This window comes from Anolis carolinensis, chromosome 5 (genome assembly GCF_035594765.1).
Source record: "Anolis carolinensis isolate JA03-04 chromosome 5, rAnoCar3.1.pri, whole genome shotgun sequence".
Lineage (NCBI taxonomy): Eukaryota > Metazoa > Chordata > Lepidosauria > Squamata > Dactyloidae > Anolis > Anolis carolinensis.
The window spans coordinates 79536434-79563871 of NC_085845.1; the positions used below are offsets into that span (position 1 = coordinate 79536434).

The 27438-nt window shown below is 36.7% G+C and overlaps 1 protein-coding gene across 3 annotated transcripts in view; it reads left to right on the forward strand.

Annotated features, from left to right (window-relative positions):
* Nucleotides 1-27438, forward strand: part of atp8a1 (ATPase phospholipid transporting 8A1) — a 116681-nt gene that overhangs the window by 75540 nt on the left and 13703 nt on the right. For all 3 annotated transcript variants that reach the window (XM_008111650.3, XM_062981640.1, XM_062981639.1), the window contains 13 exons: nucleotides 379-463; nucleotides 1128-1267; nucleotides 3490-3628; nucleotides 6768-6832; nucleotides 11376-11548; nucleotides 13507-13690; nucleotides 13796-13906; nucleotides 16972-17046; nucleotides 17148-17270; nucleotides 22871-22949; nucleotides 24167-24228; nucleotides 25460-25516; nucleotides 26809-26916. In XM_008111650.3, the coding sequence (XP_008109857.1) occupies nucleotides 379-463; nucleotides 1128-1267; nucleotides 3490-3628; nucleotides 6768-6832; nucleotides 11376-11548; nucleotides 13507-13690; nucleotides 13796-13906; nucleotides 16972-17046; nucleotides 17148-17270; nucleotides 22871-22949; nucleotides 24167-24228; nucleotides 25460-25516; nucleotides 26809-26916 (1401 nt within the window). The remainder of the gene's footprint in view (nucleotides 1-378; nucleotides 464-1127; nucleotides 1268-3489; nucleotides 3629-6767; nucleotides 6833-11375; nucleotides 11549-13506; nucleotides 13691-13795; nucleotides 13907-16971; nucleotides 17047-17147; nucleotides 17271-22870; nucleotides 22950-24166; nucleotides 24229-25459; nucleotides 25517-26808; nucleotides 26917-27438) is intronic.

The following is a 27438-nucleotide window of genomic DNA, read 5'->3' on the forward strand; positions in this document are numbered from 1 at the left end:
AAGAAAATTAGTGAAAAATTACATCTCTAGAGAAACTTAAAATTCAGGCAGACTCATATGGGCAGATACAGTCTTTGATAATCTTGACACAATTACTATAGGGCTTTATAGGTAATAACAAACACTTTGAATTATGCCTGGAAAGAAAACATTAGCCAGAGAAATAGTTTTAACAAGGGAATTATATATATTCCCTGTAACCAACCTTGCTGCAGCATTTTGGCCCTGCTTCATAGTGTAAGTGGCTGCAAACATCTGCAGTGTTTCCAGGGATTATCATGGATTTGTACATGCAAAAGCATTATGCTTTATCCTTTGATAATTTTTTCAGTACTATGCAAAAGAAATCATTCTTTAGTGTGTTTTATATAATTACAGGATAGCGTAATTTATGACCGCCTGGCTGAAAATTCAAGATACACAGACATTACCTTGAAACATTTGGAACTCTTTGCTACTGAAGGTGAATACTATTATTTAAAGAATAATAATCACAATAAAAGTATGAATTCGTGATTACTGTAAAATGCACATATACATATTCTATCCTGTAATCTAGTGGTTCTTCATGGTGTCTAAGGAATCTTTCACACATAACTTGATTTCTTATATTTGATTTTCTTTCACTTAATGGCGGCATGTAGGCATTCATGCATTTAAGTTCCAATATGATACAGCAGAAATCATATATAGAGAATATGTATTTGATACGGCTGTACATTTAAATAAAATGTTTTTGGATGCCAGTTCAAACATTCCGTTATTCACTGTATCTGGAACTATAAGGTTTTCTCTTACAGATTAGATTTTTCTTTGTAGAATAGCCAACTGGTGACAACTGCTTGTAATTATGAGCTCAGAGCTTTTTTCTGAGAGGTACACAGTATGTACACAATGCTGTGGTCTATTTTGAATTAATTACAGCATAGCGTTTTTCATCTCCAGGAAAGTCAGAGCATTAGACAAATTATCAGGAAGTTGTTCCTATTTCTGTATGATTAAATTTCTGTTGTAGTCAATTTTCCTAAAATTAATATTATATTATACAGTGTGAAGTGCAATGCAAACCCAAAATTAAAACGGATTAAAAATAGGTGTTTATGGAACATTCTTTTCTCATTTTTAAGGCTTGAGGACACTTTGTTTTGCTGTAGCTGAAATTTCAGAAAGTGACTATCAAGAATGGCGAAATGTCTATGAAAGAGCTTCAACTTCTGTACAGAATAGAACACTAAAACTTGAAGAAAGTTATGAACTAATTGAAAAAGTAGGTAACACTTGAATACTTTCTTTTTATATCACTAGCCTTTATTTTGAGAAAAACGAATGTGTGAATATTAATTTGAAGTTAGATGTTTTCAGTTTTGAAGAAATGAACACAATTTTATATGTCTCGGTGTCTGAGCCTGGGTGCTGTGGTTGTCATTTTTGCCTATATAACAATTATAACTTAGGGCATATCTACACTGACAACTTAGGTCACTTTGAAACCAGTATTGAAAAATGCTGTGTTCCTGGGATTTATAGCACACAGCAGCATGCTTTGGCGGCATGTGTTGTCTAGCCATTGCAGTTTGAAACTACTGTAGTTTCAGACTACATTAAATGATCAGTATAGATGAGACCCTAGATAGTCTTGAAACAATGGGCATCTCTACATGGATCACTTAGATCAGCTATCAGAATTTGATGATGATGATGATGATGATGATGATGATGATGATGATGATGATGATGATGACAACGACGACGACGATGATATATTTTATATTCTGCTCTCTCTCCACAATGGGACTTTGAGCAGATTACAGGTACATATATGGCAAACATTCAAAATCATTATACAATGAACAAAGACAAACAATACATAAATAGAGGCAAGCCTTCCCTTTTTTCATCTTAGGCATCCAGCTGTGCTTGACTCGGCCATGGGGAGGTGCTGTTGTTTCATTTTCTATGTCATGGACGCCTTAATAATAATAATAATAATAATAATAATAATAATAATAATAAACTTTATTTTTATATCCCGCCCCATCTCCCCGAAGGGACTCGGGGCATCTCACAACAGGGACAAACCCGAAACAACAACACAACATATTTGACAAAAACTTTAAACATTCCAATGATACACAAAATACACAAAAATTCCTTTGGATTTGGATTCTGCATGTACTAAAGTTGTTAAGGAAAGACAGAGTCAAAAGATCAAAACCGGAGTTACCATTAGCAATAATATTTTTCATCACAGTTTTAATACACTTGGTTGGAGTTAGTGCCATTATCCAAGTAACTTAAGACTTGGAGAATTTGAAGCAACCTACAACTTTGATTAATGGTCCAAGGCCATATTAAGAAGGTTTGTCCCTTATGAACTTGGATCAGCTCCATGCATCATTTAGCTGCCATGGAGCTGATTTGCCAGCTTATCGAGATAAGTGGTCAATGTAGATGTACCCAAGAATAAAGAATTTCATAACCTACGTCAGTGATGGCAAAACTTTTAGAGACTGGGTGCCATAGGTTCACCATTACTTACCTAGGTGATCCCTGATTCCTTACCCATTTGCTCAAAACTATCACTGCTGGTGAAACACCAAGATTATCCAAGAAGAAGGATGGAGCATGAATTTTTTAAAGATTCATGACTACTTATAGAAGGGATAGGAAGGCTGGAAGGCCTTCAACAACTCATTTCCAATTAATTTGTTTTCTTCTCTGCTTTCTTTACTATCAAGCTTTCACCTCTGTACATACTGGTAGAAGTCAGAAATATTGTGATATATATATGTTTCTGACTTTGATATTTGATTACATAACTTTACACTTTAAGGTCTTATGGAGTTCCTATCTAGATAAAAACAACTGTCACTGAAATTCATACAATGTAATTTTCAGTAAAACTGTGGAATTCAATTTCAAGGGAGTGCTTGAAAGCCAAAGCTTAAAAAAATGGAGCTAAAACATTGTTGGCTGTCTATATCCTCATGTTCTATATCCATGGAATCAATCATCCATGGGTTCAAAATAATAAAAAAATAGAAAAATCCAAAATGCAAGTTTTGATTTTGCCATTTTATTATGCCATTGCGTATAATGAGACTTGAGCACTCACAGATTTTGATATCCATGGGCTGCCCTGGAACCAAATCTCAGCAGATACCAAGGGCCCATGTCAACGAGCATATTTAACTTACAATTCTTTCCATAGTAATTAAGTATTAGTAGAAGCATTTCAACATAATAGATTAGGAAAAGCCTATATGAACGTGGAAAATCACCAAAGTACTCTGACATGGGTCGCACGTACTGTATGTGGTCATTTGGAGAACCCATCCAGAGTTGGTTCAGCTCCAGATTTTGAAGTTCTCATCCTTGGTTTAAAATTATCTGCTCCAATCCCTGCTTTTATGTATCATTACTGTTTTGAAATGTGCTTTTTGTTAATACTACATTTTTAAAAAGTAATTATCTGTTCTCTTTCTAAAGAATCTTCAGTTACTTGGAGCTACAGCCATAGAAGATAAACTGCAAGACCAAGTGCCTGAAACTATAGAAACTCTTATGAAAGCAGATATCAAAATTTGGATCCTTACTGGAGATAAGCAAGAGACTGCTATTAATATAGGTAATGTGTTAGGCATAAGTCTGTTTGTAACATTTTTATTTTAACTCTATCCACAGTTTAAAAAAATAAAAAAGAGATGTAGGCTTACCCAATATACTGATATCTAAGTCTAAAAGTTTTAGTTAAAAAAATCAACCTCAGAACCCTGAGTTAACTTATCCATGAGTCAATATAAGTACTCTGCCATAACACTTATCAAAAAAGGAACTATTCTCTTCTCTGAGTAGATGATGAAAAGCTAGAGCTTAGTTCATCCTGGGAAAACCCAAATGAAGAACTGACCCCCTCAGCTCTTTCAACCATAGCAACACTTATGGCCTTCTTGAATGCCTGGGTGGGGAAATGGCAGTGGTGGCTAGGTGAGACAGCATTAGTGCTTTCCCCTCTCCTCAAAAGGACCCTCAACTTATCCTTGGGTCATATCAAAATCCATAATTTTGCCCCCAAACCTGGTGCTGACTGTTAATGTGGGATTTGTGTATTGGTAGTGTTTAAATGAAATTTGTGTCTTGCATGAATTGCATACTGATTGCATCATCCAGAGTGTGCTATAGTCTGGAAAGAGTTAATTGCTGAGAAGCTGTATTGACCTTGATGTGTGGCTGGAGCTAGGGAGTGTCCAGACACAAGTGTGTGTGCATTACTGATTGCATCAGTTCAGTTCTGTTCTGCTGTCTGCTGAGAAGTCAAGTCCTGTGTCCATTGTCTTCAAGTCTGTTTGTCTTTATTACTGCTTTCAGTAAAACTTGTATATAGCTTTACCATCGTCTCTGATGTCTTTTCATGCTGCGTTCCTCTGACTCCATCCAACTACTGCTGCGCTGCGTAAATTACTCTGACACTGACATATGCATGAGGTTGACTTATACATGAGCATATACAATAATTTAGGTGATTTTTTTTTCTAATTTAGATCAATATTCTTCCAAGGTAGCTCATTTTGGCTACAGACTAAGATGTCACAGTGTGGGACAGTACACTCACCCACAATGTGCTATAGCAAGAATTATATAGCTTCAATGATTGTATAGCCTGAATTTCAGCAGTTGATTCTTCTCATGCAACCAAGATCTCCTGAAATGTTCCTTTTACACTAAAATTAAAGGTACAAGACCTTGTCCTGTATTTCAGTTGGCAACTCTAACATTGTCCCTGCCTTACTATATAGTAAAAGATTTTGAAGACAAAGAAAAAATTCTCCATAGGAGGAAGACACTTTGGTAAAAACCTTCACTTCATGGTGACTTTTTCATTGGTTTCCTCATTCTAAGTTTCTAACTTTAACATTGTGCCCAGCAAGGACAGACCATGTATGTTTTTGCTTTTAACATGAAAATTTGGGGGGAAAATATACTATGAGCTATGGGGAAGGCTTATATTTGCAACAAGTGTAAAGGATGGATTTCTTGTCTATTTATTCCCTCTTCTGATGGTGATACAGTGTTCCCTCACTTATCGCTGGGGTTAGGTTTCAGGACCACACGCAATAAGTGAAAATCCACGAAGTAGGGACACTATATTTATTTTAATATTTATACATTATTTTATTAGTTATACACTATTTTAAGTCTTTATCAACCAATTGTGTGTTGATTTAATCACCTTCTCCTCTTGTTGCCGCTTGGTCTCCTTTTCTCTCCCTTTGGCTTTACCTTCCTTCCTTTCTTCCTTAGGCTGTAAATTGTAATTTTTTATGATTTTAGAGTTTATTGAAAAACCGCGAAACAGCAAATCCATTAAAAGTGAACCACGAAGTAGTGAGGGAACACTGTATTTGCTTTGAGGTGAAACCTCCCTATTGACAGTTTCAGAAAGTAGATTTTCTTCAAAACTATAGCAAGGTCAGAATGAGTTAAATATACCTTCTACATCAATTGCAATTCCAATAATTAAATGTATAATGTAATTCTAATAATTAAATGGAGTGTTATTAACTCCTTGCAGCTGAAACTATTTGCAATTTACAAAATCCACATGTGAAATGAAAATATTTATTCCTGTTACCAGGCAATTTGGTCCCCCTCAAAATTGGTAGAGATATACCGGAGTGGTATGACTGCTCCAGGTCTCCTTTTTTCCATAGGAACCTTTGGCTAAGAGACAAACTGAGATGTGTTATAAATAAATCCAGTAATCTTGAAAGAATTATTCAAACCATTTTTATGCTTTAAAACATCTTATTTTTTGACGGAGTATTACAATGAGATTGTAGTATGAATATCTCCTGATAAATCTGAGCAGCATTCAACCTACCTACCCATTTTAGGGGGTGAAGCAGAGAGTTGCCTATTGTGTTCACAAACCTTGAGTTCACAAATAAGGAGGCATCTCTTGTTCTTTTTGTAAGCAAAACAACTCAACTTGCATTTTTCCATATGTAACAATTGCCAACCCTGTTACCTCAGAAAAATTTGCATTTACAGATAAGAAAGAAAAAGACTTATTGTTTTATTTTTATTCTAAAGCCATACATTCTTCAGTTCCTGAATAGTTTGTATTACTGAATTAGCGCATAAGGTTGAAACTTCTGTACGGTGGCACATTTGGTATTGAGTCAGTGGGAGCTTAGGGCTCATTTGCATGGTAGTTGAGAGAATATCAGAACTACATTTTACCCTCTTATTTTGAACTACTGTATATACTCTCTCTCTCTCTCTCTCTCTCTCTCTCTATATATATATATATATATATATATATATATATATATCCCCCTACCTACCTACCTACCTTGATATTACAGTAGAGTCTCACTTATCCAACACTCGCTTATCCAATGTTCTGGATTATCCAAGGCATTTTTGTAGTCAATGTTTTCAATACATCATGATATTTTGGTGCTAAATTCGTAAATACAGTAATTACTACATAGCATTACTGCATATTGAACTACTTTTTCTGTCAAATTTGTTGTATAACATGATGTTTTGGTGCTTAATTTGTATAATGTTTACCTAATTTGATGTTTAATAGGCTTTTCCTTAATCCCTCATTATCCAACATATTCGCTTATCCAACATTCTGCCGGCCCATTTATGTTGGATAAGTGAGACTCTACTGTATATATATACTTGGCACCTTGATACTAGCCCACTCTTTTCAGATATTGAAGAATTTTTAAATAATATCTTTCTTCTACTAGGACACTCATGTAAACTCTTGAGAAAAAACATGGGGCTACTTGTCATAAATGAAGGGTCTCTTGATGTAAGTATAATCTAACACTTCTATTGATATCTGTACGGTTTTGTTTGTGATGCATACATTTCTGGGAAAAAATGATGAATTTCATACTTTCTGTGGGTTCCATTTTTATTGCTATGTAAGGTGTGGCAAGAGAGCAGTAGTGCCCCTTCATTTTTTAAAGTGTAGCTAATAGTTAGGAATGTTTTTTGTTTTTGTTTGTTTTGATTCCAACAAGACTTTGATCAGCTTGGATTGTGATTCTATTAAGTCAGTTTGGGCTGGACCTGCCTTTCGTGGTTTATGGCTTCAGTGGTTTACTTCAAAACGTCTATGTCTTGTGGAGCAAAGATCTCTGAAAGGGGTAGCCATTCCATGTATCTTCTATGTTTGGGAGAAAGGCACATACTTAGTGCTTGCTTCTATTGTAGAGCCTTTAACCTCCAAGCCTATTGTAATAGGCCTTTGGCTGAAACCTCTCCTATAAGAGAATGCTTTTAGAGCAGTTACAGGCTACTGGGACTGACTTGACCGTTATGGTATCAACCATTATGGCCTCTTCCAGTGTCTCTTGTTCCGATAGCGTTGCTTTGGTATCAACATCAGTTTCATTGGCCTGTGTTGCTGTTAAATGGTCCTTGGTAGAGGCTGACATTATTCTTGTTGAACCAATGGTAGGAGTGTCAATCTTTGTCTCAGTCTGGAGTGCCCATTGAATCCTAAGAGGCTTTGTGGTTCCATGCCCTGACCAACCTGGGCAAGTCTCTGGAGGCATTAAAACCATTAAAACCAATTCAAGATAATAATAAAAAGGCACAGCACCTCCTGAATTGATCTTAAATACTTCATCTTTAAAAGCCTGCCTGAATAAAAATATTTTGGCCTGCCACTGGAAGGACAGCAGGAAGGGGGCCATTCTGGCTTCCCTGAGCAGGGAGTTCCAGAGCTGAGGGGCAGCCACAGAAAAAGGCCTTCTCTCATTCCCACCAACCGAGCTTGAGATGGAGGCGATACTGAGGGAAGGCCCTCTCCTGAAGATATTCCCATCAGTACTGTACCTTCAAGGAATTACACATCGACACAAGTATTGACACCATCCTTCTTGACATGGACGATCTGTACAGAATATTCAATTTGAGATGGGGCCTGTGGTTCCACAGCAGGCAAGCCCTCTCAGCCAGGGCATTCAGAATTAACTGAAGCCAAACACGTATGTCCCCCATCCCGAAAACAGTGATGTATTTGTCGGTGGCACTCAACTTTTTCTCCATTGTATATTGCTTGGATTACAGTCTCCACTTTATCCGATTCCAATTTGGATTCCGACTCAGATTTGATATCTTCTGTCATGCCGACTTGACGCTTTCCACCCACTCTCTTGGGTGAGACTGAACCTGCTTTGCCTACTGATGATATTTGGTCATTTGTTGACCACATGGCCTGGATGCCTAAGATGCTTGATTTTTAGGTTAAACAGTCAGAAGCGCAAATTGATGATTCTGTCTTTCATTGGTTTCATGTGCAAGTGCCTGTTCCAGCTTCTGTTTCTATGTTATCTTACTTTATACAGGATATATGCAAATCTTGGGCAATAGCATCATCGATTCCTTCCACATCCAAGAAAAAAGGCATTACACAAGATCAAGGATACAGTAGCTAAATGTTTAGTCCAACACCTTAAACCTAACTCAATCTTATTATTATTACTAGTATTAGTATTATTATATTTATTTATACCCTGCTTTATCTCCCCAAAGAAACTCATAGTGGATACAGCCCAATCCAAGACCTCCCAAAAGTCCATTCCACACCTACTGACAAGAAAAGTAAGAAGCTGGGTGCTATAGGAAGATAATTTTATTCCTAAACTGCCCGATGTACACAATTTTTCATTATGCAGTCTGCATGGAGACTTATTATCAACTCTTATTGGGAGAAGATGATCCCTTACTATAATCAGCTCTCTGAGGAAGAAGACAAGATTACTGTGCTGCTTCAAGCAGAGATCCGTAAACTGGCAGTGTGACTGATTGTCACCTCTCATCATGCTGGCAATTGAAGTGGGAAGGCTCTCACTGGTGCAGTGGCACTTTGATGGCATGTGTGGCATAAATATTGCAAAATGTGTTCACCACCCATTGAGAGATGCATCGTAGATAGTGGAAGGAGAAACAGCATGCTCACTTGCATGTTTCAAATCTGTCCACCAACACAGGGAGAAATGTATGGTTTGCAGAATGGTCAGTTTTTTGTGAGGAGAATCTGTCAATGAATCAAAGGATAGGAACCAGGACTAGAAAGGCCTCATTTGAAGCCTGGCGAATGGTGTGACCAATGTAGTGGAATCCATGAACCCTAGGATGATAAAAGATGGCTTTGTGCAGAACATTGTACTAATTGTCTGGGGAAAAGGCACTTTGTTGGGTTCAAGAGTCCAACAGAGTGTCAATGAACTTTATGTGTTGAGATGGTTCCGGATGAGATTTCTTATAATTTACAATGAGCCTCAGGTCACTGAAAGGGGAGTGTGCAGGGCTACTGCTAAAATGCTAATATATGAGCTCTAGAAGTTTCCAAAAGATCTACTGTACTGACAACATATTTTTGTGAACTCACAGATGACCACTCAAATAGCTAATTACAGTTAAGCAACCTGTCCCTGCCATGTTTTCCATTGCTACAGATAAAATTTAACATCTTGCTGATGGTGGGTTAGTTACCTATAATCTGAGAGTATGTCCAGTGCAGGTGAGGATTGTCCTCAAAATGCACATAAAACAGTATATTGGAATATAACAGTGTATTGTAAGTAGAATTCCAAACTTTTAAAACAGCATATATAACAGAATTTATTTTCAATTGTGTGTGAATTGTGAAACCACCAGAGGGCAATATTGAGTTATAGAACTTAATTGATATAAAGAACAGTAACAGTAGATAATTAAATGTGCTTTTTTTGAAAAACAACAACTTTATAGCTGAATTAGTGTAGCAAATTAAAGTAGCAGTATGCCTAATAATGCTAGATGACACCATTAAAATCTTATCTTAGGTAGTCTTAGGGAAGTGATTCCATTCTTAGATTCATCTTCCTTCCCGAATCCAGCATATAGGGAAATAATTATCCTAGTTTTCATGGTGGTTATAAAGATTATTGAGGTATATGTGAAGCATTTCAAATGTGTAAACTTCTGTATAATAATATTGGGTTCAGTGGGATTTTTGGAAAGGATCTATGACTTTATTGTTTTCTAGCATTAATAGTTACTAAAGGTAGAATTAACATATTAGAACTTCCAGAAGGTTTGACATTTTCTGTTACTTTAGATTCTTATAATAGTACATTATCGCCTATCCACCCTTCTCCACCACAGGCAACATTCCATGATACAAAGAACAATCAGACAATACAATCAAGGATAATGTTTGAAAAATGCTCATCATTATAAATTCCAGAATATTATGTGGTCAACCTTTGGCCATAAGAATTTACGTTTGTCATATATGAACACCATGTAGTCCCAAACAGTAAAGTACTTAAAAATGCATATTTTAATGAGTGTTTTATTAATTCAATCAATTGTATAATATATAATGATTGATTGTACATTTAATTGATTGTATTATGGTATCGTTGCAGTGCAGTCAATTTTCCTAATATTATTAGTATTGTTATTGGGCAACTAAATAAAAATATAAGGCAGTGCTGATGGCTGGCCATTGGTGACAGGTGACAGTGGATAGACGTTTTTTCTTCTAAATGTTTCACGAACTGATACCATACTTGTGTCATATTATTATCAAATTGGCATTTCCTGGAAATTGATTGTGAAATAGCAATATCTTGGTATCTCTGAACAATATTTTATACCCTCCTCACACATACAGACATACACATGAATTAGCACTGTACATTAACACTTTGAATAGCTGGTATAAGGGTAGAACAAACAATCCATCTCATAAGAAAGGTGAGATGTAAATTGAATCAGAAATGACATTTTCAGAATTTGCAGTCTTCTGTAGGCCATAAAATGGCATTCTTATTAGTGGCATGCCTGCCTTTTTTCTTTTTGTATCTCACCTTTTTTCCAAATATGGGATTCTCAGCAGCTTTAATCAATTAATTCCTTGCTCTGGAAACCTTTGCAGTGAAATCGTATAAGTTTATAAAGGAAGGGAAATTGTTTGGAGTCTTGGAACAGAGAAAACAAATGGATGTAAATTTTATAGGAATTTGGCCCTCTCCGTATTGAACAGTGGATATTAGCAATAATGGAATCCAGATCAATTGAAGATGAAATACACTGATAGAACATGGTGGCAACATCAAGGCATCTCTGAACAGTGTTTTATATGCCCACAGACACATACAGCCATGCACACATACCACCACTACACCCATCAAAACCTGTCTTCAATTGTGAAGTGCAAAACTTGGGCAGTTGTTTTAAGTTGATAGCTATGCATTGAAGAGACATTGAAAATGTTTAAATAGCTATTATATGTATGTAAAATGATTCAAAATAATAAAATAAAGTGTATTTTTGGTGGTTGTATTTTACAGGCAACAAGAGAGACGTTAAGCCATCACTGCAGCACTCTCGGTGATGCTTTGAAAAAGGAAAATGATTTTGCTCTTATCATTGATGGTAAAACATTGAAATATGCCTTGACATTTGGTGTAAGACAATATTTTCTGGACTTGGCTCTGTCATGTAAAGCTGTTATTTGTTGCAGGTAAAATGTTTCCATCAGTCCAATATGTTCATACAATCTTGTGAAATCTTTCTCTCCCAAAAGCATTCTCAAGAGTAGGCTAAATAAATATGTGAAGAAGGTAGTACTTTACAATATCCTCTCCATCATTTACCTCACATGAAGAATAAAAAAGCAGCTCAGTTTAAAATTCTGCTTTTCAGTTGGTGTGGAGACCCCTCCTCAGATGGAGGAAATTCCCCTCTATAAATCATTCCTTGTATGATCAGAGTAGCAGTGGAGGGGTTAACATGGTCATGGATTTATCTAACCAGCTTTTGAAAAAAAAAATCTGAATTGGGCTAATATGTATTTACGTGTATAGAAGTACGATGTGCAAAAAGGAGCAAAACATTTCACAGGTATTATTGAGGAGTTTATTACACCACACTCTTTCTGCTGAAAACTTGTTCTTTAAAATGCTCTACAGTGCAATCTCCTTCCTTTAATTCCTTTGGAATCATTCCAGAATTGCAGCGTTAATTTTTTCTAAATCATCATGCACAGAACTGGGGTTGCTGACTCTGTACCACCTCCGAGACACATGCATGCTTCTTTTCCTACTTTAATGTTATTTGGGCATTTCCCTGGAGCTTATCTTCACTTTTCCCCTCCCTGATTAAAATCTTTTCTCTTTTTAAGATAAGCACTTTCTGCAGCCAGCTGTGTAATTCTAGTCTCCCCCCTCCCTCTCACACACATTGATGGCCAGACATATGGAAATATAAATGAAAACTGCCCTGTGTTTTAAGAGGCATTTCTTTAATCATAAGTACAGAACTCTATGCTCGCATCCTTCTACCTTCTTTCCTTGGCATCAATTCAGTATGGATCAGACTACAGTTCTGTACACTGACTTTCCTCTGCCAACAATTACTTGAGTCTGAAACTGAAAGTTACAAGAAGTGGCTGAAGGCAAGGTTAATGAAATAAATGCCCCTTTAACTGTAAGACTTTTTTCCACTTACATTTCCATATATTTGTGTGTGAGAGAGACTCAGGAAGTGTGCTTCTCTGACTGAAAAAGAAGGGAGTGGGGAGAAGTGAGATTTGGTCTTCTCCGCTTCTCTGACAAGCCCCAGTTTGATGAAAGGGGGTGTCATTTGCCACTGGGTTATATTTCTATAGACAGAAACAAGTTTATGCTGCTATTAATGTTCCTAGCCTCATCTAATTTTGACATAATGCAACAAGATTAGCAGTTGCTTCAATAGCATTTTCATTTACTATGTCCTTGGAAGAAATTTATGAGGCAGTAGGCTAGGCAGAACCATCCACTTTCATTTGACCTTATGAGATAGGCTGATTTCATTCATCAAAAGTTGTTTTGGGACAAGAAGAATTCTGGGATGGTAGAGTAATAGTATTTACAAAGTAATAAAGTGTTTCGGTACTTCCCACGTGCCTGTTCATTGCTCCTCTGCACCATCCAGACAACATTATGTAGGTATTCACTATGTACATTCTTGGACATGTTAAGGGGCAATCCACCCCCACCAGGACACTTGGCAGTAACAGTTATTGCATAGGGGTGAGAAAATTTTTTGATTACTTCCTTTCCTTGTCTTTTTCTACTTTGTCTTTCTCATGACCCCATTTAAGTTTAGAGGAAGCTATAAAATGAAACAGAGAACAGACTGGATACACATAACAATTATTCTTGCCTCTGAAACTAGCATGAAGGTTAAAAGTCACATGATTTTGATTTTTCTTCTTCTGCACATCCAGCACCTTACTGTATGTTCTTGATTGTTTCACTGCATCTTTTAGAAGAAGCCCCCAAATATTTTTTGTATATATTAAGAATTCAGAAGTATATGGTCATAAGAAAAGCCAAAATGGCAGTTTTGAATTCTTGTTTTACTTCTGCGAATGCATACACATGCACATACACAATAATGTTTTTCTCAAAATGTCCTCCACCCCTCTCATTTTTATAGGGTTTCACCTCTTCAGAAGTCTGAAGTTGTAGAAATGGTTAAAAAGCAAGTAAAAGTAGTAACATTGGCCATTGGTGATGGAGCAAATGATGTCAGTATGATACAAACAGCACATGTTGGTGTTGGTATAAGTGGAAATGAAGGGCTACAAGCTGCTAATTCTTCAGATTATTCAATAGCTCAGGTAAACTCTTACACTGATAAACATTACTTTAAAATGCATTTTAAGTGGTAAACAACTAAGTATTATGTACCTCTGTCTGAGTTTTTTCCCCTTTATCATTTGTAGTTCAAGTATTTGAAGAATTTACTTTTGGTCCATGGTGCCTGGAACTACAGCAGAATTGCTAAATGCATCTTATACTGCTTCTACAAGAATATTGTCCTTTACATTATTGAGGTAATAATGGTACATATATCAGAATAAATGTTTTAATCTTTTTCTAAATTGAACAATTTATAAATATTAAGCACTATTAAAGTGAATATTATATACAATTGAATACATTCATTTCAGTTTTGACTTGTAAAACTCAGATGGAAAATTTGAGGAATATATCTTTGATAAAATATTTTTGTTTTGGAATAAAATTTATTGTAATAATACCAGAGCTGCACAGCATAAATATTTACTTGTAAGACAGGCTATAGAATTTGAGAACCGTAATTGTTGTGTATACTTTAAGTATATACAACAATAAAATCCAAGATGTCTTCATGACCAGGGGCATAAAGACATATTCATTTCTTGTGATTGCATACGTGTCAAAAGTCAGACGCCAGTTAACATACAAAACAAAGTTTATTCCGAAGATAAGCCAAAAAATAACATAAACACAGGAAATATCCTTGAAACACTTCACTTTTCAGTGTTTCGAGAGTAGATTGGACAATAATAACTCAAAAACGAGTCACGCTAATTTCCCATGCTGGCATTCAATAAAAAACTAAATAACGCTTCAATTCAGCTTTGGAAAACAAATAGAGTTAATTGCTGGAAAATAAACAAACTAGAAAAGCAGTAAAGCTGCTTCCACGGTGCAGATAAGCCGAGAGCCTCAAAGGGATGATGAATAGCCGTCGTCAGAAGAATCCAAGGTCAGGTCAGGAGGCAGCAGAAATTCCGAAAGACAAACCAATAGTCAGAAGCCGGGAGTAGCCATCAGTCAGAGGGCGTAGACAGAAGCCAGGTCAAATTCAATCCAAAGTCCGAAGAGGGTGCAGTCATCCAAAACAGGTCCACGATAAGACACAGCGAGAGCCAAGCTAGATGATATCAGCAGATTCAAATCACAGTCCAAGTTCAGTCTTCATGGAAACACAGAGATCCCAATGGCGCCTCAGCAACACCTTGCCACACGCAAAGTGCAGTGGCCAAACATTCCCATTTTATTCCCCTTCCTCCTGGGTGACCAAACACTCACACCCAAACACCAGGTGTCCCAAATCTACTCAGAGTCTGAACTCCACACAGCTAGAGCTCTTGGATCTGGAGTACCTAGCAATTCGTCGGAGTCCCAATCATCCTGCCCACACTTAGCCCCATGAACACTTAAAGAACCATCCTCCCTTCTCCAAGCATCCCAATTGGGATCAGCTCCTGCAGAAACCCCAGGTTCAGAAGTATCCATAAGCCCCAAATCCCCAGACATCTCCGGTGGCTGTGCCCATTCAGTGCCCGCTTCCCCAGCCACCACCTGTTCCTCAGCATCCATCTCCCCATCTGAATCTTCCTCAGAAGATCCCCCATATAGCTCTCTAAGTCGCTTCCTGCGCAACTCCTCCAGTGAACCCTCATCACGAGGGTTTTTTCTTCCTCTTCGAATTCCATCACCATCAACCATAATCCCCGAAGGCGCAGTCACAACAATACGATTAAAGAGATTAATAAATTTCCCCAGGTTTGGGGAAAGGGGGATGGATATCTTGGATCAAAATGAAATAAAGACAATACTAATTTTGTATCTTATTTTACTCCTTTACTAGCATAACACAAGTCATCCCTAGCACATAAAATAAGTCTATCTGCATATTTATGGGTTTTTTTAAAATGTAAAACCTTTGATAACTAGCATAATATAGGGGATTATTTAGATAGCGATAGTGGTATCTCAAGATCCTAAAGACTGTGTTAGCCGCATATTTGGCTATAAAGTTTAAATCAGCATTGAAATGCTATTTCCCCCCACTGGCTTCTGATTTGTGTAGATTTTACAGTTGGAAACTACTAGTTTGAAGGCAGCCTTCCAAATCTCCATTACATTATCTGCACACTATGCTGCTAAGCTTTGTGCTCTTGACATAGATCCACTGTATTTTGTTTCCTATAGAAACAGATTGGTTCTTTAACCTGATACTGCTTTCACCATAATAAAGACATTGTTGGTTGGGCAGAGTGGGAAATATCTACATGGGGCCCCAGCTACACAGGCCAGTAACTACAGGGCTAGGCCAGGATGGCAAAACTCTAGAGTGGCCCCTGGGGCACCTATACTGCCTGTCTCCGTCTCGCTTTGCTGTGTCATGTTGTCTTTGTAAAAGTGGCCATAGAGCTCCAAAGAGCTGGGTGACTGTTGTTATGCCGATGATAACACAAGTAAGTGCCACCTCATTTTCTCTATGCTACAAGATGGTGGCAATTGCCCATATAAACAGTGTGGCTGGTTCAGAATCAGAACCACCTCAGTTATTCACAGTACCCTCTAATGCTGTGCTGCTGTGGATCCTGGGATCTGTCTGGATGGGCAAGTACCAGGATAAGGCTTGTTCCAAATTAAATACCTTGTAAGATCTGGGTCTTACCAGGTGTGGAACCTGTGGGAATTGGACTCAAGGACCATGTCACACGATTCTCAGACCCAATCCACACAACCATCTTGGGGGGGGGGGGGTTGGGTTCCTGGAGCCCAAAAGACCAAGAAGGCACCCACTCCTTCTCCCCCAGACGCCACATTTCCCACTAAAAGTAAATAAAACGTACCTGCTTGCCATAACTTTGCTCCTTGCGCCCTCCTGGCACTAGGAAATAGTGCACCAGGATACCGGGGGAGGGGGGGGGGAGGAGGAATTTTCCTCCAACCCCCCCCGGGTCTCCTGGTGCATAACCACCGCCACCGCCCCCAGGGAAAGCCCAGGTTTAGTGCAAATTTTGGTGCTGTCTGGAAGCACCCTGAGTTGAGCCTGTGGGGATGAAATGACTCCATGTTTCATGTAAACACCGTGGAGCCAATTCTCTCCCGCATCAGGTTATGTGCAGTAAAAGACATTTTGGAAAAATAAAAAGGAAATTTTGGAGACATGCAAGCTGAGCAGTGTTTGCAATTGCTCAAGTTAAAATCTAATAAGAATACAATTGTCTTGTTTTTGAATACTAGTAAAACTAGAAAATGTTCAGCTTTAATAAAATATTTTAAGGCTTAAATGTAAATATGCCTAAAAGGAATTGAATATATTTATCTTTTTCAGATTTGGTTTGCATTTGTAAATGGATTTTCTGGACAAATTCTATTTGAAAGGTGGTGCATAGGTCTTTATAATGTGGTAAGGCTATTAGGTTACTTCTTTTGGTATTTTACATTAATGTAAAATACAAACATTATTTTATCAGATTGATCTTATGATATATTTTATTTATACTTTAGATGTTTACAGCAATGCCTCCATTGACACTTGGAATATTTGAAAGATCCTGCCGCAAAGAAAATATGTTAAAATACCCTGAATTATACAAGACTTCTCAAAATGCCCTGGATTTTAATTCAAAGGTAGGAGCAAGTTTGTTCCGTTTTATACCTGCATTTTATGCTTACTTTATTCTATTTTAGCTCTGTGTAATTAGAAATTATTTTTTAAAATATCAGAATCTATATTCTGTGAGATAAGGATAGAGTTGAGGATAAAGCTAAAATTATTAATCAAACTTCTACATCATTGTTAGGCTGTAGTAACTGAAAATAATTAGATAATAAGATCTAAACCTGCAACCTTTTCAGCCTTTCATTCAAACTGCAGTCTTTTGTTCTCCAGAGAAGCTGCTACTGAATGTAGGGGAAACTCCAGCGCAACATATTGCTTGAGGGAAAGCAGGTGAAAGAGAATTTCAATGAACTACCCAAAATTTGTAAACAAATTCTCTGCTTACCCATGGGGCTAACTCTGGATTAAGCTCTTTTATCAATAAACTAGCTGTGCCCGGCCACGCGTTGCTGTGGCGTTGGTGAGAACTTGTTGAGGTAGTGGTGGTATTGAATGTCTGTAGTATGGTTGTCTTTATGTTTAGTATGCATTTGGTTGTTTGTGTACTGTGAAAGTGGTGAGGGTAGAGGGGGTCTATGTCCCTGTGTAGTATTGTATAGTATTTATACGTTGTCCATGTGTTGTGAATGCTTGGATTGTGTCCTGCTGCATAGTAGAAAGGGTTGGGCTGGATGGCCCTTAGGGTTCTCTCCAAATATTATTATTATTATTATCTTCTTCTTCATCATCATTATTATGTAGAGGCTGGATGGCCATCTGTCAGGAGTGCTTGGATTGTGTCCTCCTGCATGGTAGAAGGAAGTTGATCTGGATGGTCCTTAGGGGTCACTCCCAACCTTAGGATTGTATGATGATGTTGCTATTATTATTATTATTATTGACACAACGACGTTGTATGACACAGCAAACAAGATAGATATGCTGGATTTCGTTTCACAAAATCACAAGTCGAACACTTCCCAAGTGTCTAGGACTGTGTAATGTATTTTCGGATGATGCGTGCAGATCCCAGTAAGGTGGCCTTTTGCAGTTGGCAGATCGTAATTTTGTCAATGTCTATTGTTTCCAAATGCCGGCTGAGATCTTTTGGCACGGCACCCAGTGTGCCCATCACCACCGGGACCACCTGCACTGGTTTTTGCCAGAGTCTTTGAAGTTCAATCTTGAGGTCCTGATAGCGGCTGAGTTTTTCCTGTTGTTTTTCTTCAATGCGACTGTCACCTGGGATGGCAACATCAATGATCCAAACCTTGTTCTTTTCCACAACTGTGATGTCTGGTGTGTTGTGTTCCAGAACTTTGTCAGTCTGGATTCGGAAGTCCCACAGTATCTTTGCGTGTTCATTTTCCACAACCTTTGCAGGTTTGTGATCCCACCAGTTCTTAACTGCAGGGAGGTGATACTTGAGGCATAGGTTCCAATGAATCATTTGGGCCACATAGTTGTGCCTCTGTTTGTAGTCTGTCTGTGCAATTTTCTTACAGCAGCTGAGGATATGATCAATGGTTTCATCGGTTTCCTTGCACAGTCTGCACTTTGGGTCATCAGCTGATTTTTCGATCTTGGCCTTGATTGCATTTGTTCTGATGGCTTGCTCCTGGGCTGCAAGGATCAGGCCTTCTGTCTCCTTCTTCAGGGTCCCATTTGTGAGCCAGAGCCAGGTCTTCTCTTTATCAGCTTTTCCTTCAATTTTGTCAAGGAACTTTCCATGCAGTGTTTTGTTGTGCCAGCTGTCAGCTCTAGTTTGTAGTGCGGTTTTCTTGTACTGGTTTTTTGTCTGCTGTGCTTTGAGGAGTTTCTGATTTTTGACTTCAATCAAAGCAGGTTCTTCACTTTGTTTTACATATTCTGCCAGGGCATGTTCTTCTTCTTTGACTGCTTGTTTTACTTGCAAGAGTCCTCTGCCCCCTGATCTTCTAGGCAGATACAGCCGGTCAACATCACTGCGAGGGTGCAGTGAATGATGAATGGTCATGAGTTTTCTTGTTTTTCTGTCCAAATTGTCCAGTTCCATCTGTGTCCAGTTTATAATGCCAGCAGTATATCTTATGACAGGTATGGCCCAGGTGTTTATGGCCTTGATGGTGTTGCCTCCATTGAGCTTGCTTTTGAGAATTTTTCTGACCCTTTGTGTGTATTCTTTACTGACCACAGTTTTCACATGTTCATGCTTGATGTTGTCCAGCTGTAATATGCCCAGATATTTATTATTATTATTATTATTATTATTATTATTATTATTATTATTATTATTGAGAGGCTGGGTGGCCATCTGTTGGGAGTGCTTGGATTGTGTCCTGCATGGCAGAATTGGGTTGGACTGGATGGCCTTTAGGGGTGTCTCCTAAGTGTCTGATGCTATGATTCGATGTATATTATTATTGTGCAGATATTGGATGGCCATCTGTCAGGAGTGGTTGGATTGTGTCCTCCTGCATGATATAAGAAAGTTGAACTGGATGATCCTTAGGGGTATCTGCTAACCTTAGGATTGTATGATATTATTATTATTATTATTATTATTATTATTATTATTATTATTGAGAGGCTGGGTGGCCATCTGTTGGGCATGCTTGGATTGTGTCCTCCATGGCAGAATTGGGTTGGACTGGATTACCACAGTAATTATTTCATATTACAGTAGAATCTCACTTATCCAACATTCGCTTATCCAGTGTTCTGGATTATCCAATGCAGTCTGCCTTTTACTAGTCAAATGTTTTTGTAGTCAATGTTTTAAATTCATTGTGATATTTTGGTTCTAAATTTGTAAATACAGTAATTACAACATAGCATTACTGAGCATTGAACTACTTTTTCTGTCAAATTTGTTGTATAACATGATGTTTGGTGCTTAATTTGTATAATGATTACCTAATTTGATGTTTAATCGGCTTTTCCTGAATCCCTTCTTATTATCCAACATATTCACTTATCCAACGTTCTGCCAGCCTGTTTATGTTGGATAAGTGAGACTCTACTGTATATTTATAATCTTATATTATCTGCTTAGAACTGGATTATATGAGGCCCCTTCTACACAGCTGTATAAAATGCACACTGAAGTGAATTATCTGGCAGTGTGGAGTCAAGATAATTCAGTTCAAAGCAGATAATATAAGATTATAAATGGGTAATATTGCTGTGTGGAAGGGCCTTGAGTCTACACTGCCATATAATCCAGTTAAAATCAGATAATCTGTATCTTATAGGCAGTGTGGAAGAGGCCTGAGGCCTAACTGTGCCTGTCCCCTGGGCTGAGTAGGTTGCTAGGAGACCAAGTTGGCAGAGCTTAGACTTCTAACTGGCAGCAATTGGATAAAAACAATATTTCCTCTCCCTCTAATTAGGACTTTATTTTTCTTTTCTTTTTGTTGTATGAATGTAGGGGCATGGATGAGGTGTTGTGTTGCCAAGTTTAGTGTTTCTGGGATGTGTAGTTTTGTTGTTTTGTCCTAGGCCGAATTTTTTAAATCCTTTTATATATATAGATAATCCCCTCCCCCTAGTATCAATCCTTATCTGGAAATACATTTTAAATAAATATGAATACCTTGCAAAAAGCTTCCAATTTAAAATTGGATAATTTACTTGGAAAGTATAGCAACTAATTTTGATTCCAAGCCTATTGTGTAAAGGTGCAGATACACTGAATTATTATACGAATAAATAGCAGAATCAATAACAAGAAGCCTGTATTTGCATGTACTGTACTGCAATCACAAGAATCAAATGATTTACTCCAGTTGGATCCCACTTCTTTCACCAGGATTAGCAATATTCTCTTAACTGTTACAGCTGGCTCTGAACACTAAAACCAGAGACTGGGAAATTTTCTCTAGAATAAATGTTTGGTGTCATGGAAATCTGCAGAAGTACAAGGAGGGGAAGAAAAAAGAAAGTTTTTCTTGGCATGGGATAAATAATTATATTAGATCTTGCCTGTGATTTTCACAAAAAGGCATCACTAAAATTTGCAGTTCCCAGTGCTTTCATCAGATTATACACAAATTCAAAACAATGCTTAAAGAGAAATTAATATTTCATGACTCAACACTGAATTTTTAAATTCCAGAAGTATGTAGCAGAAAATGTATTCCAAAAAAGTGCACATCTTTTTTTTCAAAGTTTATGTTTTTATTCTTAAATTAGATTTTTCTCACATATCAGATGCCCATAGCTTTGATGACTAAGCCTATTGATTTTATTGATCAAAATAATAAAAAACCAAATCATAAAGACAGCTTGTTTATTTTAACTTTGATTGCAATGTGGATTGTATGCTGTATGAGTATGTGTCAAATTGATGGGCTAATCAATAAAACAAACAAACTATAAAGACAAAGTAGTTGAAAAAATGTTTAATAATTTAATACAGCAGTATTCACTATTAGGTGATCACATGATTATAACATGTAGTTTATAAAACTTTCTTTTTATAAACTTAAACATTTTCTTTATAAATGTTCTAGTTTTTATTGGTTTTAAGCATATATTATACTTGATTGTTTATTTAAGTACATTTTGTATATAAATGGTTTTTAAATACCTGTGAGGACAGAATAGCTAAAACAAGTTTGATGTAGAAAATATATGGGAACATTCTTGCACTGAATGATGATGTGTATATTTGTTATGGTAAAAAGGGTCAAGGTTCATGAGGCCATGACGGAGGTTAAAGGATTAGCATGTAACAATAAGTATTGGTCAGGAAAATGGAAAAGTAGGTCTAATTTTCTTGCACCCACCTGTGCTTTCTGTCAAATAAAAATTGTGGCAATGACACAGCAAGAAGGCGAGACAAAGGTTAATGAGTAACACAAGTTCAAATGTGCATAGTATTGTGGCGTAAATTGGATCATACAACCTTACCTAGTTGGAGAAAGTAACAAAGAAGTTAGAGACATGGTGGAACATTTTTTGAGGCAGGCAACTTCATTTTTATTATTTGAACAACTTAAAACATTTTGTGCACTTCAGTTTAACATAATAAAGATACTTTGTAAAAGATTACTTAATTATAGAAGGTAGCTGCTTTTTATAGGGGAAAGGTACATAAAGCTCTTTTCTTACTTGATTTCATATATTTGCTTGTATTTATTACATAAATTTTTGAAGTAAGAGTTTTAAAATATTTATAGCAAAAAAGGGAATCATAGGAATGTGTGTACAATGAAGAAATCTGATGCTTATACATTACAACAACACAATCTGTTTTATAGTTAAAATATTTGTGTTGAAATCTATCTATGTTCTCTGTTGATCAAATGTTTGGAGAAAGAATTTAATATAGCTCAATGTTATCACTGCACATAGCAAAGATTCTTTTTCATTTGAGCTTTGGCTTTTTAGTTTAATAGGCATTTATTCATTTTTGTTCAAGAAATTAAAAGTGAAAGATCATGGACATCTTTTGAGAAACATAAAAATAAATAAATGACCCATGAAGAGCTGTGAGGCAGAAAATGCCTTGGTTATATTAGTTCTTGGAGGTGGCCTTTTGAAAAACACATTTTCTGAATCTATCTAAAAGATAAAAAGAAGGTTAGAGTTCACAGAGTTAGTTTTATATCACAAATGGTTCTCATGAATGTTTGTTTTCCTTTAGGTTTTCTGGGTTCATTGTTTAAATGGCCTTTTCCACTCAGTAATTCTGTTTTGGTTTCCACTAAAAGCCATCCAGTATGGTAAGTAAATGAATGAAACTCAAAGCAGGTATATTTATTGAAAACATCATTATCCAAGATTACACCTGGGATAATTTATAATGTAAAAACTTGAACATAATTTTTTTTCTTCACATTTTACTTTGTTTTTATGATTTAAAATATTTTAAAATATATTATTATGAGCAGCATGATAGTTATTTAACAATTAGCATTAAAAGCCTTTTCCACAAAGTGTGATTTGAGAGCTAGAGTTTGATTAAGTGATACATTCAATCAGAGTAAAAAATGTTGGGTTCCAATTCAGAGGTAAGCTACACCTTTTTTGTCCCCCTCCCAAAGTGGTGATAAATGAATAATAAAATAATGTACACTATCACTTCCAAGGCCTCTGGGGGAACCTTCTGACCATTAAACTGTCTCTGGGAGTCATTTTTGTACTCCTGCGTGCAGAAGGTGTGGGATGGTCTTGGTTTTAAAAAGCGGAGATGCCCTCAAACATAGTGAAATGACCAGTAGTATACCCCTGAATGTTTTGTGAATGTTAGCTATTTTGAGATTGAAACAAAATAAACCCTTCTTCCCTGGTGAGGATGATTTTTTTGGAGTTTAGCATAAGAAGTGCAACTCATGCCTGTACATGCAGCAGGACATTTACACAACCAGTATGAAGGGGAGGAAGTTCCCCCTTCTGATTCTTGTCTGCGCAGATGACTCTTTCTGACATTTATCAGTGACTTCTCACAGTGAGGGTCACATAGGTCAGTCTATTAAATCTATTGGAGTTTTACAGGGTCTGAAAATGGGGGGGGGGTGTCCCTCATCAGTTTCATACAAATCATACAAATAAATAGCTTGGAGGGAAAATCAACAACTTTATTTTGTTTACAGTTGTAGTCAAATGGTTGGCCCACACATGAGTCTGGATGTAGGTATCAACCAACCTAGCTGTTAATCAGTGAGCCTGTAGATCTGGCCTGGTTCTGGATCTCTTAGGGATGGTCCAAGATACACCAGCTGTGCCAAAGTCACCCCTGATTTCTCAGCCACCAGGAGGTTCTAGGTTCTCCAGCTGTAGTTCCAGCCAGAGGACCTATAGATTCTTAGATAAAACATTTTTCTAGGCATTTATAAGCTTTACAGCATTATTCTATAGTCATCTTCAATGTACATTTGTTTGTATCCTGAGCAGCAGACAGAGCAATTCAGTGAATGTTTCCAATGATATTATCTTACAGATACTGTATTTGCCAGTGGTAAAACTTCAGACTACTTGCTTTTGGGAAACACAGTATATACAGTAAGTTTTGCTAATGTTATATTACTTTATATTCTAAGCAGAAGAGAACGATGGAGCTTTGATAACAAGATTTTTTGCTAGACCAGCTAAATTTCTGCTATTTCTTGGAATGAAAATATGTATTTTCGGTGTTGCTTAACAAAGTTTTCATTGCTTCCTATGGAATTGAAAATAGTAAGTGCTTAATATCAACTGGGGTTGGTTCCAGGACCCTCTTCAATTATTAACATCTGTGGATGTTCAAATCCCATTTTTTACAATGGCATAGTAAAATGGTGACTTAAATAAAATGGCAAAATTAAATTTTTGGATTTTTTTCACCAATACAGTATTTTCAACTCATGGATGATTGAATACATGGATGCAAAATGCATAGATGTGAAGGGCTAACAGTAATTTTTAGATAGAAGGCTGAAAGAAGGGCTTTCCAAGTGAATTAGTGGAGTTTAGAACCTGTTTCTTTGAACAGTTGACACCGAACCATACCAAAAAAATATCTTCAAATTCAAAACCAATTTGCTGTGTGAAGTTCACACAACTAGTTATTCATTTCTTCCAATCCTGGCTACATATTGTATACATATACTTACTTCAAATTGTAACTTCAAACTAGAGTAGTCCCAGTGAATCAAAGAGAACTTTAAGTGAACACTTATATAGTCAACCTTTAGTATGATCAATTCTGCACCCACAGATTCAACCATCAATGGCTTGGAAATATTCAAGATAATTTTTAAAAAGCAAACTTTGATTTTACCATTTTATGTAAGGGACACAATTTTACTATGCCATTGTTTACAATGGGTCTTGAATATTAACAGGTTTTGCTACTCTGGGAGAGGGGAGGGGGGCTGAAGACAAATCGCAAGAGATACCAAGGCCCATTATATAAGTTTCTCTTAATTATATGTATTCTACTCAGGACTAATAATTGGATTAATGCCATGCAACAATGCCGAAATATTAAACTGTAAAGTGGAATAGTGTTTTGTGGTAATTACAGGTTGAGCTTCCCTTTCCCAGAAATCTGGAATACTGCAAAATTGTCCAAGAAAGTGATATCTTTGTTTTCTGATGGTTAAATTTCAATAAATCTTGTTTCATGGTCGCAAGCATTTCAGATAAGAGATACCCAACCTATATATCTTTTTAATTGAAACATCTTAGTTCACTCAGAGTTTACACACTATATCTCTTAAAGAAAAGTTGCTAATTCTTATCTTTCCTTTAGTTTGTAGTAATAACAGTATGTTTAAAAGCTGGATTAGAGACTTCATATTGGACTTTGGTAAGAGATCCTTTTAATGTACTTTGCACTGTAATACAATGCAATAAAGTGACATTACATTCAGTATGATTGATGTACTCTTATTGGTGAACATTTTTTTATCATTCAAAATTTTGCTCTCAGTAACTCTGCACAAATAGAAATGCAATTTCTGCAAAGTCTCAGGGAAACAGTGGAAATAATGGGATGAAACAGAGGTTAGGAACAATAACCAGGAATATCAAATCCTTCCTTCAGGCTTGTGTGTAGGCAATGCAATCCTTTTTGTTTATACAGGAGACATCTGTACTTTATTTCAATCTCCTTTTATACTTTCTTTAGTTTAAAAATGGTTTTACAGATGTAAAGTCGCCTCAGACACCAGAGCACTGTAGAGGCTGGACATTAGAGTGATGCAATTATAATGGGAAAAATGCATAGCCTATATATATGACAAATGAAAATGTAAGTTACTTATAAGAAAATCTGCATAAGGTTGAGGTGCAAGAAAGTGCAGGGTTTTAAAACATATGAACACACTATACATGTGCATAGTGATAAGAGTAATGCAACCTGCCCACACACATTTCTAGGTTTTGTCTTTTTTGTTTCTTCTGATTTTGCTGTTCACACATGTTCAGATGCCACATCTGGGGGCAGATGCTATTTATCTTGTAGTAGGAGTGGCTGGAATAAAATACCCGATATGCTAGTTCAAACTGGAACTGAACATGTGTTTCTCCAGTTGTCCTTCACCGTCTTCCCAATGTCAATGCTCCTTAAAAATAAACTTCTAGGTAGGTAGACAAGGAACAAAAAGGGGATCTGGCCGTGTAAAAAATTATATAAAAAGAAACTTCCCAGTCAGAGGCTTTGTTAACTGAGAAATATCTGTATTCCATTTAAAACTTTTATTTAAATTAATCTTAGTATTTCATATGAAGTAATTTCAGTTCCTTTAAAATAGCAATTATTTCAAACCACTATTCTTTCAGCAGAATTCAACATAGAGTTCAATATGATCCTAGCTATGCTAATTCCAAAATTTCTTTAAAATTTCCATTCAGAAATGGTTGACTGGAAATTGTTCAGTTCCCAGTGGAATAAATGAAACTGAAGTCTGAATAATACTTCACATTTATATCAGAGGGAACAAATAGCAATTAATATGCCAGTAGTATAAATTCAGTGTGTAATAAGTTATTTTTAAAATTCTAAATTTATGGGTAGGAGGGTGACTCTTCATATGTATAACTATTTAGCAAGCATTCACTAGATAACTGACTTTGTATTTTTTATTCTCTTTTTTCCAGTTTAGCCATGTAGCTATCTGGGGCAGCATTGTGCTATGGGTGGTATTTTTTGGAATCTACTCTTCTTTATGGCCTCTTATTCCTATGGCACCTGATATGTCTGGAGAGGTATGTTTGTCTTTTAACTAATTTTCCAAACCTGTGTACAAAGTTATTTTTTATTTTAAATGAGATGAACAAGACTACTGCTTTACAGGCAATTTTTAACATCGTTACTTTTTATAAATAAGTAAATACAAAATTACAAGTTGAGTCTCCTTTTTCCAGAAATCCAGAAGATCAAAAACCAATCTTTTGGTGCCTCCATTTCTCCTGGTTACACATCCAGTCCCTCATAGTATTTTCAAGGAACTGTCATTCCAACACAATCTGAAATTTAACATTGTGTTTTCCTTCCACCCAGCCAATGGCAGCCTGGAAAGGAGGCCCAAGCATGGCATGGATTGGCTGGGTAGCTGAAGCTTTGCAACATTTTCTTGTACTTTTATCTCCCCTGAAGTCTGCTTTTTACAAGGCATATGAGTAAGTCCAGCAGCAAAATCCAGAGTAACAACTCCTTGAGAAAAGCTCAGTGAAACTAGCCTTCTTTCCCTCATCCCTTGTTCAATGTGCAAATACAAGTATTCCAAA